Below are 17,500 nucleotides of genomic sequence, written 5' to 3'. Positions count from 1 at the left end.
ATATAAAATAAATAATAATATATATTATATATATATATATATATATATATATATTATATATATATATATATATATAATGTAAGTGTTTCATAATAAAAATAGGAATGTTAGTCCATATATATAAAAGATTGCTTGCAGGAATGTGATCAGGACTAGAGACGCTAAAGATGACGTATACAATAAGTATGTAGGCTAAGTTGACATGCCGTCATCTGTGGTCATTCATTTGTTTTGAAACAGTCCAAGCTCCCTGCTTGAGACAACTACCCCGACCTATGATTCAAACGGCCTACGTGATCTGTAGCGTGCTCATTTGATTGTGTTCGTATGAAACTATGTCATTTGTATGTATGTTCATATGTTCGAACTACTGTCTGCTCCTTCATAACTTGTAACAGAGATGGTAGACAGGAGAACAGAGTTAGCTATCGTCATTAGAAGACCTGTACCTCTTTACCTAAGCTTTATCATGTAGAGGAATAGGATTAGCCATCATCATTGGCAGAAGCGATCAAGCTATCGTTATTAGAAGACTAATTACAATCATATCTGATCTTCAGCATGTAAAACTTCAGAAGAATACATATAGTTTTTATATTTCGTGTTTTCTACAAGAACCTCCTCACCATGAGTTTTAACACATCGTCGTAATAACCAACAAGATAATACCGACTTCGTAAATGATCTACAAACCCCCAGACACTCCATTGAAGATGGAAGTGCAATACCAACCGACTTAGCGTAAGATTATCGCTAGTCTAACATTACCTCATAGGGCGCCTTATCATACAAGGGCACAAGCCCTAATATTGGTGGCCAGCGTACCAGAAGAACTCTACAACGTCCTACGAAGAAAAACCAGAATAATAAATCATGTATCATAAGAAGTCAACGACGACGGAAGCAGCAGATTCTTCAAGCAACATAGTATCATCGTTAGTGAGCGACTTCAGAAAACAACAAGAACTCTTTAACGACGACGAAAGCAAGAGATTCTTCAAGCAACTTAGTATCATCGTTAGTGAATAACTTCAAGAAACAAAACCGACGTGTCCTTTTTCCTACAACGCAAGCTTCGTCTCTCATTAGAATCATTCAAGAAAACATCGTTAGTGAGCGTTTCCGGCACTCCAAGAAACAAACCGAACGCGTCTGCAGCATCGGATCTTTCAAGGGCTCGAATCATCGAAACAACGCGCACGGGGGAAACTGAGCCAAAACCAGGTCATCCGCTAAATAGAGAAGGAGGACCAAGGCCGTGTGTCGTTATCGGAACACCGTGACTTCCCACAAAAGCAAGCTAAGTACAATTTTTTTATTCATTTGGAGTAACTTTGAGTGTTTCCTTTGCAGGTCGAATTTCGTTATTCCTGTGGCTGAAGTTACGAGAAATTCTTAATCTTACTTTTTTTAACAGAAATTATCTACATCATTGAGATTTCGCTACTGCGAGCTTTTTATCTTTGAGTGTCTGTTTCCAGAAGTTCTACTGAAATATCATAATCATATACTATGTTAATTTTTATCATTTTGGGTGATTATTAATCCCTTACGTAACAAATCATAGTTAAACAGTGAATATGCGTTTAACGCAGTGGACGTCTGTATTTATACAGATGCATGGATAGGGTCGTTTAAGCACCGTAGTGATTAGAGAAAACACACAAAAAACAAGTGGAACACCCGTACAAATCTATATAAATAGAGGTAACACTATTTCGGTCATGACAATAAATGCTCCTTTGCAAGTCCCGATCGCAGTTTTAGCCTTGAGTTTTTTGAGTTATATATAATCGAACCTCAATGACTCAACAACTTAACTTTAAAAATTATGGCTGGATTGCAAGGAATAACATGTCTGTAAAAAACTTTCATCAGGCTAAATGCGCTGACCAGGATCCCTCACTATTTCAAATTTTAGCAAAGAATGAAGTACAAACAGTTAATATTGAATGCAGTAGTGATAACTTGTCTTATTAGTAATCGCTCAGTTCCTAATAGTTCGTCATTCATTGCTTTATACGTAACCAGCAACATAATGCTAAAAACAAACACAATAACGTTGCCGATGGTAATAAAGAGAAGGATCTTAATTATTACAAAAAAAAAAAAAAAAACAAAATAGAAACAGTTAGCCCGTTCAGAATCAAACAAGCAAACTCGGTGACTGTGTCACCTAGTTCAAGCGGTCAAGGTCAGTCAAAAAAACTGCCGAAGTGTTCAAAGCATAGCAAATTCCATACAATAAGCGACTCTAGCAGAGTGGGGAAAAGCGATGTTGGTTCATACATACCGATATCTTTTTGAATTAAAAAGGATTTTTCCTATGAAACACACGACCGTATAAAGTAATCAGAGCAGGTTTTTTCGTTTTTTTTTTAATACGTAAGTTATTATAAGAGGTAGTGGTGGATAAAGCCCGACTGTATGCACCGTAAAAATTAGAATATCTTGTTTTTATTTCTTTAGTACACGTAATATCCTGTATTTACGGACTCACCGTCTGTTTGTTCGAACTTCCCTAATGAGAAGTCGGATAAGGCGAGCGCTTACAGATACCTCTATAGTTATAAAACACATTGATCTGTATCTAGTGTAATTGTAAGATTCATCTAGGGTATACAAAATATTATCTTACACCCTGCAAAATAAGGCGTGTTTATCAAAGGGAAATCCTATAAACCTTCAAACATATTAAAATCCGTTTGAACAAAAATGAGACAGTTAATCAAATAATAACTTATATAAAGGAACTATACATTTGTCTCATAAATCGTAACATTGTTCAAATGACCCAACAGAATTCTCCACAACCGCAGTCGCACTTTGCACGCAAATCTCGAGAAGCATGCACCCTCGAATGTCTTAGTGCGTGTAAAACGACTTTGCTGGGAAATGAAATTTTAATCCTTCCCGACACTGAAATATAACGATTTCCGCGAACAAAGCCCTAGACACGGTTGACTCGCTGCAAAAAAACAAGTTAATATAGTATCCACAAAAACCTATACATATAAATATCGCATTTCTTTATTGTTGCTAATTTTTAATCCCGCCCCAACCATCGTGGATGAATCTCTCTGATAATCTTATCTAAGTAATATCAGTAAAGTATTCAAGCAGAGGTGATTCAGCAGAATTTTTTTTTTATCTTTTACCTGAATACCAGGAAGTTTCTCCACTAGCGAGTGATCTCTGGGAAAAACAAAAAGGATGTAATTTAACACAAAATACGGTCTAAGGACAAACATAAAGCTATATACGTACCTTCGTATAGACTCTCACTGCAATTTCAAAATAGAGATAAATGACGAAGTTGAGATATGTTAGTAATAGGAGCCATTAGGAAATCAAATAGCCCATATAATTTTCCCTCAAAACTTCATGCCATAAAAGATCGGACTTGGCGTATCTGCGTAGATTTCTGTCGCTTAAACAAGGAAACGACTCCGATAGTTTCCAGTGCCAGGTACCGACGACATCTTATCTCTGTTAGGTTAGAATAAATTTTTCACCCAGCTTGGACTTACTTAAAAGGCTTTTACCTGATACCATTACCTAAGTGATTGTACCTCATATACCGTTTTCAGCCACACTCAGGGGACATTATCAATTTTTACGTATGCCTCCGGCTTACGTTGCGCCCCAATTATATAATATAGTGTTTGGAGACTTTTAAGGATAACCCTACTGCTTATATGGTTGATCTTGTAATCTTTTCTAATACCTTAGAAGTACATTCACATAAACTAGAGCTAGTGCTACAGAGACAAAGACAAATAATCTCAGAGTAAAATATCTAAATGTGAGTTTTTAAAAACGGAACATGTTTATTTAGGTTTTATGTGTCTAGTCAAGGTCTTAAAGTAGTCCATGGTAAGGTGTCGGCTATTCATAACTTTCCGGTACTTATTAACGTAAAAGGGGGATACAGCACTTTTTGCGCTTTGAGTGGGTATTACAATCGTATGTAAATATGTAACTCTTCAATCATGACAGCTCCTTTAACAGATCTTTACGAAGAAGAGCGTAGATTTATTATGGTCTAAAAAGCATCAACAGGCGTTCGATATCTTAAAAGCGGAATAATGCAGCTTACCTAACTTAAAAAAATCCCTGATTTAAATAAGGAATTTTTTTTTATTGCAACAGACGCCTCAGACCAAGGGGGTAAGAGGGTATTACTTCAGTAATATGATAAACAGTTCTTCCCTATAGCTTTTTATTCACGTAAACTAAAGCCCTCTGAAAGTAAATATGCAGTAATAGGCAAGGAAGGGCTAGGTATCTTTTAACACTAGTACATTTTAAGTTCATAATCTATGGCTATCCTAATAAAGTCCTTACTGAACATGAGTCCTTTACCGAGTTTTTCAAAGGCTTTAATCACAGTCCAAAAGGAACTCGGTGACAAATGATCATTCAGGTCTTTGGAGCCAAGATAAGATATCTACCTGGGGAAAGCAAATATCATAGCTGACGCATTATCCCGCAATCCCGCACCATACAGCAAAGAACCATTAATTGGACTAAAAGATATAGAAACATCCGTGCCTATTGTTAAAACCAAGTATCTAAACAAGGAAATTCTTTAACCCAAGAGATCGCGAGCATTGAATATCTGGGTTGGAGCGCAGAACTGTTACAAACTGAACAAAGCAAGAGTCAACAGACATAACCAAAACAATAAAACACTTCGAACGGAAACAGAGTCAGCAGCAATAAGCAAACAATAAACACTTCGGAACGGAAACACGGTCAGCGGCTAAGCAAAAACAATAAACACTTCGAGCAGAAACCCTAAAGCACAAGTATATAAAAGTATGTGTATCAGAATAATGTAATCAAAATGTAATGTTCTATGTAGGTCTGTGACGAGGAAAACCCGAAGAACACAGCAGAGGACTAACGACCAGGTAGTAGTAATAATCTCTCTCATACCAATCGTCATAAACTGGTTGCATTCCGTCATCCAGGGTTCCCTCCTATGTCACAGAAAGCCAAATCACTGTTTTACTGGCCTACAATGCTTACAGATATAAAAAGCACATAACTGATTGTAACACGTGTCATGAAAACAAGGGAAACACTAAGACACCTGTCAGTTAAGGGCCTATCCTGTGCCAAAGATCAATCCTTTTGAAAGAATATACGTAGAATTATTAACAGAATTACGAGTCTGACAGAGGGAAATAATAAACACTTCTTAGTGTTAATAGTTCCTTGACACGTTATAATAGAATTATAGCACTAAAAACAAACACCGCAATTGAGTGCGTTACGAATATTTATGAGTGCTAAATCAGTAAATATGGAATTCAACACATAATAATCGTGACTCGGGTGGTGTAAATCAATAATAATCTCCTTAACACGTTGTGTGAATTCCTTTCCATTAAGAAAACCAAATAATATATTTTATCACCCAGAGTCAATCGGTTTGGTAGAATACCGGATAATTAAATAGGAAGTGTCAATGTCTTACGAGTTACAACTCGTGATATTGGATCCGAATGGACTGGATTATAGCGGTTCTCGCGGTTTTAAATACCTTTATCATTTATATCTTGTATCTATAGAATTGATGCCGCAAGTAGCCTTATACGGTACGCCGCTAGAACACTTTTCCACATATTCAAGCCAACCATTAATTTATCAAATATATATAAAAAAATATATAAATAAATAAATATAAAAAAATAAAATAAATATGGATACAAGTGGAGTCAATATAACACTCCGTAAGAAGTCGGAAGGGTTACAAATTATAATAAAAAAGGAATCACGATAAAATCAATAAGCAAAACGTAACCATAGATAATTAAATATCCAAATATATATGCGTAAAGATTTGAACTCTAACTTAACGCTTTAGTAATGACAAATAAGCTAAAAGTTCAAACACATATCAAAACCTACTGACATATTGTCTGTCCCGGTGATTTATATTCGTAGTCAATGTAAAAAAAAAAAAAAAAAAAAAAAAAAAAAAAATAATAATAATAATAAATAATAAATAAATATAAAATAAAATAAAAGAGATTTTAAAGTCAGGAAGTCTAGAAGTGAAAATGTTATCTATGAAATAATCCTATATGAATCTTATACAGGGCTAATAATATATATAGAATTTGTATGGAAAACCTTTTTCATATAGTTTGAATAAGGAATATTTAATTTCACATAATTACAATTATGCAGATTTCCAACATGAACTAATATATTGTTCAATTTTGGTACTGTTTTTTTTTCAGACATTCTTTTCGTGTGGGTCGAGTATTAAAAGATAATAAATTTATCCTAAAGTCGTATTTATTACAGCAAAGTAAACGTAACTCTTAGCTGGCTGAGAGCAATCTCCTGCCAAGTGACGACGTCATCATTGCCGTATCAGCATTTGTTCCTTTTAACCTCAATAATCTGCTTACACAGGCTCATCTGTGTGTCGTCTCTGCTTGCAAAAGCAGATTGACTGGAGAAAGGAATGCTTAGCCCGAACTTCTCATGGGCAAGGCAGACGTTAGGTACAAGTGTCTATCGGTATGCGCAATGCAACTTGCAATCATTTTAAAATTAATAACAAATAAGGAAATAGAATTTCTATAACATCAAAATGAATTAATTTTTTCTGAACCTCATAGACATTTAGAAGTATCACGATATGGATATGGATTATTTAGCTTGCAACATTAGCTTATTACCAATCCAGGGTAAATCACATTCATGGGAAAATGTTACATTTTCTAGAAAAACCCAAAGTTATATAGAATTAGTTTACATAGTGGGTTTTTCGTTGCATCTCCTACCTATTTAATAATGTTTTAAAAGTTAACCTCAGAGGATGCGCACGAGAAAATTGAATATGAAACTTTTGTTAGGGCACATAGAATCATGATTGATCTTCTCTTTGACTCTTATGTTGCCTGGCAATCTTACAATTAGCTCCGTTTTCCACTTCTTTGTCTAGTAACTTACTACCAGTAATATCGAATTTTCTTTGAGATTCGTAATGATATCTATTATTTTTATAATTATGGATATTTTTACAAGTCATCATAGACCTGGATAGGTTCACTCATTGTTAATGCCATGGATAAAAAAAGTTTGTACAGCGGATTCTTTTGAATTCCAAAATATCAGCGAATTCATGTGGGTTACGTCTGGTCTAAATGGCTCTCTCCCCCCCTGTATTTGGATGTCGTCTGAATTTACTTTGCCCTTGTGACAAGTATAATTTCACTTGCAGGCTGATTAATGGAACCTGGTTACAGTATCCTGCAGTACGAGAGTTTCACATCGCAACTTAAAAAAATCGTTCGTTGCAGCGGACGACTACAGTCAAGTAACAACCGCCTACAATGTGAAAGGAATTTCATGGACTTCTTCGACCGACACCGTATCTCGTCGTTAATCTCGTTTTAATGTGGAATGCTCCGGCGGCTGTCGGAATCGACTACGAAAGGGACATACTTCCGACAATTACGACCCGAAGGATATTCAACTCTACTTGCTGGCGAAGGACTCGTGCTGGGGATGTTTTTTTATTCATCGCGGAACGTAATCGTGTAGCTTAGGATGCAGAGAAGAATAATGAGCGCAAAAATAGAACGTTGGACCCGCCCAGGCAAATTTTCCCCTTTTGTTTTAACCCTGTGAAAATAGGCCGTTTCATTGGGCTATAGGTGGTTGTCTCTGGAACTGTGTAATGGTCGAAAAGTTGTTCGAACGTTAGTTAAAAGTGAAGTAGTATAACCTCGGTCATGTATCCTATATATATAAAGTATCATGTATCCTATATATAAATGATCATAAATAACAGAATCGAAATATATTTTTTGCGTGTACGCACTAGGAATCTATATCTAAATGATCAAAATAAATTAACGGAATCGAAAATATATCTTTGCGTGTACGCAATAGGAATCTATTTAAAGTGCACATATATTAATCATAATTTTATGAATCCATATACATATGTATAAACAATCAGGTAGCCTATAATCAATCTGTTATTTACCTTTTATCTTACCAATATCTGCAGTTATTTATGAGTTAGTATATGAATTAATGAATAGATATATAACATTTAGCATAAAAATCAACGAATCAATCAGCATAAACATTAATAATTTTATCAATTCATTATATGAAATTTTTATCAGTTAAAAATATGATTTTTTATCATGTTAATCTTCATTCTATGCAATTGTCAGAGTACATTAGTATTTCTGTAGCATATGTATCTTAATGAGATGAAGTGAAAAAACTGTATCATTATATATCACGTGATCACTATTATTTACCAATATCATTGTTTTATATTTTACTACTTGAATCAATTCATGTATACCATGAATTTTTATTTACTTATATATATATATATATATATATATATATATATATATATATATATATTCACATAGTGTCTGTATCACACTCCTATAAGTCAAATGCAAGTAAGTTTGAGTAATATTCAGGGTGGTTTTGGTTGTTTTGGTAGCTGACCGAGCTGATGTAAGTGTTTACATAATAAAATATGGAATGTTAGTCCATATATATAAAAGATTGCTTGCAGGAATGTGATCAGACTAGAGACGCTAAAGATGACGTATACAATAAGTATGTAGGCTAAGTTGACATGCCGTCATCTGTGGTCATTCATTTGTTTTGAAACAGTCCAAGCTCCCTGCTTGAGACAACTACCCCGACCTTATGATTCAAACGGCCTACGTGATCTGTAGCGTGTCTCATTTGATTGTGTGTTCGTATGAAACTATGTCATTGTATGTTGTTCATATGTTCGAACTACTGTCTGCTCCTTCATAACTTGTAACAGAGATGGTAGACAGGAGAACAGAGTTAGCTATCGTCATTAGAAGACTGTACCTCTTTACCTAAGCTTTATCATGTAGAGGAATAGGATTAGCCATCATCATTGGCAGAAGCGATCAAGCTATCGTTATTAGAAGACTAATTACAATCATCTGATCTTCAGCATGTAAAACTTCGAAGAATACATGTAGTTTTATATTTCGTGTTTCTACAAGACCTCCTCACCATGAGTTTAACACATCGTCGTAATAACCAAGAAGATAATACCGACTTCGTAAATGATCTACAAACCCCCAGAAACTCCATTGAAGATGGAAGTGCAATACCAACCGACTTAGCGTAAGATTATCGCTAGTCTAACATTACCTCATAGGGCGCCTTATCATACAAGGCACAAGCCCTAATATATATATATATATATATATATATATATATATATATATATATATATATATATATAAATACCTTACGATATCTGTAGTCAGCACTTCAATTGCAACTGATTCCGTGTAACTCTGACACAACCATTATCTCGTCTGTAATACTATTATAAGCAATTCGAAATCACGGTTGAGATAATTTCCGCAGAAGACAGCGTAATCAACCAGGTGACATGAAGCTATCACAACCAACTAGACGCAACTCAACAAGTAGTACGTTACTCTTCAAAAGATATCTTAGATATAAAAATAACGAAAAATTTAAATATAACACAAAAATAAAATAAAAAATCACTGGAAAAGAGCTCGTTTTTTTTTTCAATAACTCCATAATAAAAAAATAAAAAAAATCGAATAAAAAAAAAAAACTATCTTACGAATTTTTAACTCGGTGTGATGAAGACTACCTCAGGATTACCTCCGAGAGGCCCATGCCCCCATTTCAATTAAAATATTATGAGGGTATGCAGCTATATGCTTTAAAACATTACTGATCACTGCAGTCGTGTTGGTTTTTTTATTCCTCTATGTTTTCCTGTTCCTCCCCACAAACACACCAGCCGCTACCCTCAACAGTCAGCTAACAACTTGGTACATAATTCACTACTTAGGTCCTCAGGCTGGATCTTTAGGGAAAACGCCCATTTCATTCTCTCTCTCTCTCTCTCTCTCTCTCTCTCCGTCCTTAGATTTAACTCATAGCGGTCGACTAATAACCACGTAATTCACTGCTTATGTAAACAGACACACACTGGACCCAACCATTCGTCCAACCCCCCCCCCCCCCCAACACCATCTGGTAAGAAAATCGAACATGGTTCGACCATCTTAAGCTAGACGAGGCCAGAGAGAGAGAGAGAGAGAGAGAGAGAGAGAGTCAAAATTCAACGTTTTTCTATTCATTTCCTGGAGCACCTATCGCGACAAATCGTCTACCTAAAAAGAGATTTACCTTCATGTTTAGAGACTAATGTAATACATTCTCTCTCTCTCTCTCTCTCTCTCTCTCTCTCTCTCTCTCTCTCTCTCTCTCTCTTTCTCGCGACAAATCATCTACCTAAAAAGAAATTCGCCTTCATGTTTAGAGGCCAATGTAATACACGCTCTCTCTCTCTCTCTCTCTCTCTCTCTCTCTCTCTCTCTCTCTCTCATGCATACAAATTAAGGTAGATTACTAAATAATTACCCATTAGCGTCACTCACGTCACTGGTCACTCAATCATGCAGGAGCCTTTGATGGAATCAGCATCATTATTAAACGTAGCATTCAATTAGAAAGGGCCGCCCTTTGATGTCTCTGCCTCCTATAACGAGCGCCTCAGAATTATCGTAATCATAATCATTATTGTTATCATCATCGTCGTCGTGGCACGGGTTGCTTCCCTTGTGTCTTGTGAAGTGGCGCCTGCACCATCGTTATAGGGTATTTGTTTTGGCGTTGCCTATGCATATGGAATTACATAAATGCATATATGCATTGGTGATGTACGTATAGTACATTTACGTCTAGTTTTGATCCTAAAACCTGATAGTAAATTACTGCGTTGTGTGTATAATATATATATATATATATATATATATATATATATATATGATATACATATACATACATACTGTAAATATACCAGTATATAGTACCTACATACATTTATACAAAACGCACAATTATATATATATATATATATATATATATATATATATATTATAAAATAAATATCATATATATATATATATATATATATATATTTATATTTATATATATATATATGGTATATATAGTATATATATATATATATATATATATATATATATATATATTTTATCTATTTCGATTCATACATGTGATTGTGTTGATTGTCTCTATAATATACATAAAATGTAACGCAAATCATATGGTACACGTCAGCACAATACCACACAGATTGTATCAAAACAACTGGCTAATCGAGAAAAAAAAATTCATGAAATGTTTAAACCAAAATTTGGTAACAGAACAATACTAAATCTAGGAATCTTGAAAAAATTTGACATTTAGAAAGAACGTCTCCTGATCAATGATACCTGCTCACAGTAAACACGATAGCAATGACAGCATTACAATTATAATCTTAAAATAGTAACAAACTCTAAGAACATTTAATCATTAAAGTTAAAAGCATTACCGACAGCGGCGCGAGGAATCCTTTTTCATTTATCATTTTAATGCCATCATAAAAGTAAAAATAAAAATAATAAACAGAAAAATATAACAGCCTTATAACAGCTACAAAAATAAGAACAATGATTTTAATTGAAAATAGCAAAAAAAAAAAAAAAAAAAAAAATGGTAATAAATGCTTGAAACAATGACATAATTAGCAGTCATAAAATCTTTGTAATAATCTCAAAGGTTTCATATTTCTGAGTTGCTAAATAACATCTTTTCTACAGGAAGACCACATTCCACTGTCCATAACCGGCCGTAATCATATTTAATAAAATAATACAAAAAACAAGGTGAAATTATACTTCCACTAATAGTAGAATTACAACTAGAAACAGTAGGTTAGTAATATTACTTACTATAAAACAAAAGTTTTCCCATCTGCTCAACCAACTACATAATATAATATTTTGGAAGTAATTTTTTTACGCTAAAATAAAAATGAGTCTATTAGCGGTTTAAAGTAATCCCGTGAATGTGATTTTTTTTTTTTTTTTTTTTTGGGGGGGGGCGGGGGGGAAGATCAATTGGATGGCACTTACGAACTTGTGTTTCCCCCATAATAGCCAGGCTGGGTTCCCAATTTTGAAGTTCTGTCTTAGTAATTGTTAAAGTTATTCAAGATGAAACCCCCCTGGGAAGAATGCCAATAATAATAATAATAATAATAATAATAATAATAATAATAATAATAATAATAAGAAGAAGAAGAAGAAGATGAAGAAATGTCATATCACGATAAAAACTATACTAAATAACAATAACAAATTATATTAACATGAAAAATAAATAATAACGTTTCAGTCAATTATTCCACTCAGTTAATCTATGAACCAACAAAGAAAATCTCATCTTAGAACGCCATTGTTCCTTTCAATCTTATTCACCTATCTGCCTATCCACTGATCAATCCATCTATCCATCTCTCCACAGAGGAACAGACAAATAAATAGACAGAAAAAGGAAGAGACGGAAAATACGGTAACATACGGTAAAACCTACACAATCAAGACGTGTGAAAACTATAAAAATCATGCTCACATAAATAATTATAACAGACTACACATGCACAGAAATACAATTAAGTATTATGAAAAACCTGTTATAACTCTTTCAAAGCAATAAAATTATAGTAGATTCACATCAACCGTGCATCTGATGTCTAGGCCAGTCCCTTACGACGCTCCTGATTGGCTGTTGATAAGCCAATCACGGGGCTGGAAATTCTCAGTCTCTCGAGAGAGTTCACATAGGCAGGATGTATGCTCCACTTCTCCTGAGGGATACCTCTTTCAAAAGTATCCCTCAGGAGAGGTGGAACATAGATCATGCCTATGTGAATTCTCTCGAGAGACTGAAAGTTTCCAGCCCTGTGATTGGCTTATCAACAGCCAATCAGGAGCGTCGTAAGGGACTGGCCTAGACATCAGATGCACGGTTGATGTGAATCTACTATAGTATAAAATCATGATATAAATCTTCGTTATCAACGAAAAAATGGAATAAATTTCTGTTTTTAACTAAAATAGCTCTCGATTAAGTTTTCCTAAAATAGGAACAAACAAAAAAATTTTAAAAACCTGAAATTGCAAATAAAAATACAGGCAAAAGACGACATCACCTGAATCACAATATCAACAAATTAATCAAAAAGGAGATAAACAAACAAACAAACAAACAAAGCAAAAGCCGCCCCCCCCCTCTCTTTAAAAAGCGTCATAATTGCGATGAATGTTTTGGTCATTGATGCTGAACACGGGACGGGGTCTGTCGGTATTAGGGTGGGAGGGAGGTGAGTAGGAGGAGAGGGTAGGGCGGTAGAGGGATGAGGTTAATGAAGAGAAAAACGATCGTTAATGATGATTAACGAGGCAAAGGCAGTTTCGACGGTCCGATAAACGGATAAATGAACGGTAAAAAGAAAAAAAATCAACAGGAAAAACAAGTCTTGCTCTGGTTCAGAAATGAAAGGCGAACTATTTCTCGAAGTGTAGAGAATATTCCAGGCTTATATAAACCACAATTACAGGCTACAAAACTGCGAAATATTACAGTCACTGAAGCAATACTATTATTACCACTTTAGTACGAGAAGAAGAAAGTAATAAATAAAAATCGTTGGTTTACAGGCAGAGAAATTTAAGACTATAATCATAGCAGTGAGCAAGAGTACGGAAAATGAAGGTTTAATGAAGCTGTTCTCTCTCTCTCTCTCTCTCTCTCTCTCTCTCTCTCTCTCTCTCTCTCTCTCTCTCTCTGATATAAGGGAGGTGGCATCCCTATACCTGTTCTAGCGCTGGAATCCAATCATTTTAAACTTGGACGGTAACTACTACACTCATCTTAGGAAAGAGAGAGAGAGAGAGAGAGAGAGAGAGAGAGAGAGAGAGAGAGAGAGAGAGAGAGAGAGAGAGAGAGAATATCTGATCTGATGAACCTGTTGAAATATTAATAACCAGGTACCTAAATTCAGCGGTCATATAAACAATTGAGAGAGAGAGAGAGAGAGAGAGAGAGAGAGAGAGAGGAATTCTCCCATCTATAAACCGTGACAGGTACAGTAGCGTACGTCAAGCTTGTGTACTACAGGATGAATGCGCTCACTAGAATTTTCTAGCAAAAACCAAAGATAAATCATATAGAACAGCAGCAGGAGCAACAATAACAACAACAATAACATCAGGATAAAGCTAAACAAATAAGACAAATACCTCCGGGTACCAATGATACTGGAATTAATTAGGCAGAAGGAGAAAATCCTACCTAAGTATCCTTTCATCCTAAAGGGTTGACCCGACCTCGTCTAGAACAATTTCCCCCTCCCAAAAGCCTAATTGACCACTGACATGATCGGTATTAGCCGGCTTAAGAATCAAGAGCGTTAATGACGTGACGTGACGTGGCGACATGATCGCTGATCTGTGGAAAATATTCATGAAACAGCGAACGGTTATATTACATTACATTATATTATACAAGCTGGGGTTTATTGGATTACGCCATTACTTTATCCGGGGTTAACATTATAGCTGCTGAAGTTGGCTGTTATTCATACACCACCAAATACTGAATTGATAACAAACAATAAATTTAGATAAAATGAGAAGTGGAAGACATTCATCGCATAAGACATAAGACATCTAGAGAAATGAGGATAACGAAACCGACAGGAATACATGGGGTTCCTGTGAATAACTTTCCCTAAACATCCAAAAACATCATGAAATCAGGATACAAAATACTTCAAGCCTTTGTAAACGAATGATTAAACATTTTATCAAAGCACTTCGAAGTATTCTGTTTGATACTAGAAAAAGACAATTTTTGGTTAGGTCATAAACGGATAATTTGGGACAGAGCAAAGAAACTTGTAAGGTCACTGACCAATGGATTCATTGTTAATAAAAACAAAAAGGCATACGCACACACATACATATGTATATATATATATATATATATATATATATATAATATATATATATATATATATAATATATATATAGAATCCCCGGTTAAGAGGAGGAACAACTGTCACACACGTGTATACATACAAACGTATACATACTGTTCATAAGAATACATACACTGTACTTCATCCTAAACGCAAGAAATATAAAATAAATAAGAGTAAAATACACACTTGATCAGGAAATTAGTTACAGTATCCCAACGAGTAAAAAAAAATAAAAAATAAAATACCAAGTGTAAACAACAACTTCCCGAAGCCATGGAACAGCTCGCTGATGGAACGTGAATTATTTTAATAGCTAATTAAGTCCACTTTACACCCGATTAAAAGGAAAGGACAGAATATTAATGAGATTTCTGGCCGACCAAATCAGCCAGTCAGTAGTAACTGCTGCAACTGCTACTGTTTCAACAACTGATATAATCAACAGTTAATGATGTCTCCGAAAAAATTCAGTCATGAAGAAAATTATATGACGATAAAGATACTTAACTTTCTGTATTGGTTAATGTTTTTGTGATTATAATGTTAATTGTCAGAATAAAGTATTAAATCTTTATTTTTTTACTGACACCATTAAGAAAACACATAATGTAAATTCTTAAATGGTTTAATGCCACAATTATTATTATTATTATTATTATTATTTTATTATTATTATTATTAGTTATATTATTATTATTATAATTTACGGAAATACAGCAATAAATCATTCCTCCATTTCTTTTAAACTATAAAAATACAGTGTAAATGGTTAAATGAATTAATGTCAAAACTATTATTGGGAAAGTAAACCCACAGTAGTATGTTTGCTGATTTTGTTATTTCAAATATTTCAAATAACAAAATCAACAGACATATTACTTTGGATTTACTTTCCATTTTATTGACTCGTGTGATTATGAGTTTTCTTTGATTACAACTATTATCATTATTATTATATTATTATTATTATTATTATTATTATTATTATATTGCTACAGTATCATCGTACCTGTTACAAGAGCAACCCTGTTTTCCATTTTTACCAGGAAAATAAACAAACATAAAAATGGCCAAGGCTCAGGTTTCTAAGTTCTATTTTCAGGTGGGGACAAAAAAAAAAAAAAAAAATATTCCTTCCGCTAAAATACAAACTATCTACCGAAATATATTTATATAATAATATATCCCGCACCTAAGCCCTCAAAGAACCATGATTTATATTCCTTCCCGAGAAAACGGTAAACATACTACAACAAACATCGCAAGAAAAAAATATATTTGCGTCAGTAAGTGAGCTCTCTCTCTCTCTCTCTCTCTCTCTCTCTCTCTCTCTCTCTCTCTCTCTCTCTATTTATGACACGTTTATCTATCAGGGAAAAACATATTCTTTAAATACCAATAGTGACAAAATAACTAAAGCGCTCTGTAGTAGATTTACATCAACCGTGCATTTGATGTCTAGGCCAGTCCCTTACGACGCTCCTGATTGGCTGTTGATAAGCCAATGACAGGGCTGGAAACTCAGTCTCTCTCGACAGTTCACGTAGTCAGGATGAATGTTCCAACTCTCCTGAAGGATACTTTTGAAAGACGTATCCCTCAGGAGAGGTGAAAAATAGATCCAACCCATGTCAACTCTCTCGAGAGACTGCGAGTCTCCAGCCCTGTGATTGGCTTATCAAGAGCCAATCAGGAGCGTCGAAACGGACTGGCCTAGACATCAAATGCACGGTTGATGTAAATCTACTATAGTACTACAACTACGGGCTATTCTTTTTATTTTCTTAAGATAGTATTCATAGAATTTACGATAAAAAAAACGAATGCGATAAAAAAGTTAATCTGTCATCGAAAGCCCATTACAGAATTAAATCGACTCTTCTTTATAAAAAATTAATGAATGAAATGTCAACTGAGACAAGGGGATGATGGAAAAAAAATATAATAAATAAACAAATAAATAAAATTCAAATTCACTTAAGCACCAGAGAAGCACCACCACCACCGCCTCCATGTTAATGATAACTCCTGTGCAACAGCAGCAACAGTAGCAGAGCAGCAAAGCAGCAGCCAGCAGCAGCTCTGCTGCAAATCTGGGTAACAGCATATTTGGCCCGGAGTCCCTCCTCCTCTCGCTATGTTGTAACGAAGGCTAAAATGATAATTCTGGAGTTTAGATTGCTTGGGAGATTGGCTCTGGATGCTCGGGGCATTAACTCCACGGAGTGCCTCTATTTTCGTTCTCCTTTTTTTTCGTTTCTTTTCGTTTTGACATCGTGAATAAAAAAAAAAAGGAAGATTTTGCTCTTATAAACTGATAAAAAAGTTTAATATACATATACACACATATGTATGTATATATATAAATTTATATGTATATATGTATATATATATACATATATATATATATATATATATATATCTATATATATATATTATATATATATATATATTACATCTTTTCTTGCAGTGCGTTAATTTGGTTCTGTCACTGTGAACAAACATTAAATTCTGCAAAAAATATCTATGCTGTGTTTCTATAAATAATAATAATAATAATAATAATAATAA

The 17,500-nt window shown here is 34.4% G+C and overlaps 1 protein-coding gene across 1 annotated transcript in view; it reads right to left on the bottom strand.

Moving 5' to 3' along the window:
• Window positions 1-17,500, bottom strand: part of LOC135216639 (chondroitin sulfate proteoglycan 4-like) — a 413,166-nt gene that overhangs the window by 392,582 nt on the left and 3,084 nt on the right. The window contains 1 exon segment of the mRNA XM_064252023.1: window positions 16,915-17,064. Within this exon segment, the coding sequence (XP_064108093.1) occupies window positions 16,915-17,064 (150 nt within the window).

Source organism: Macrobrachium nipponense, chromosome 6 (assembly GCF_015104395.2).
Source record: "Macrobrachium nipponense isolate FS-2020 chromosome 6, ASM1510439v2, whole genome shotgun sequence".
NCBI lineage: Eukaryota > Metazoa > Arthropoda > Malacostraca > Decapoda > Palaemonidae > Macrobrachium > Macrobrachium nipponense.
This window is presented reverse-complemented; position numbering and strand designations above follow the sequence as displayed.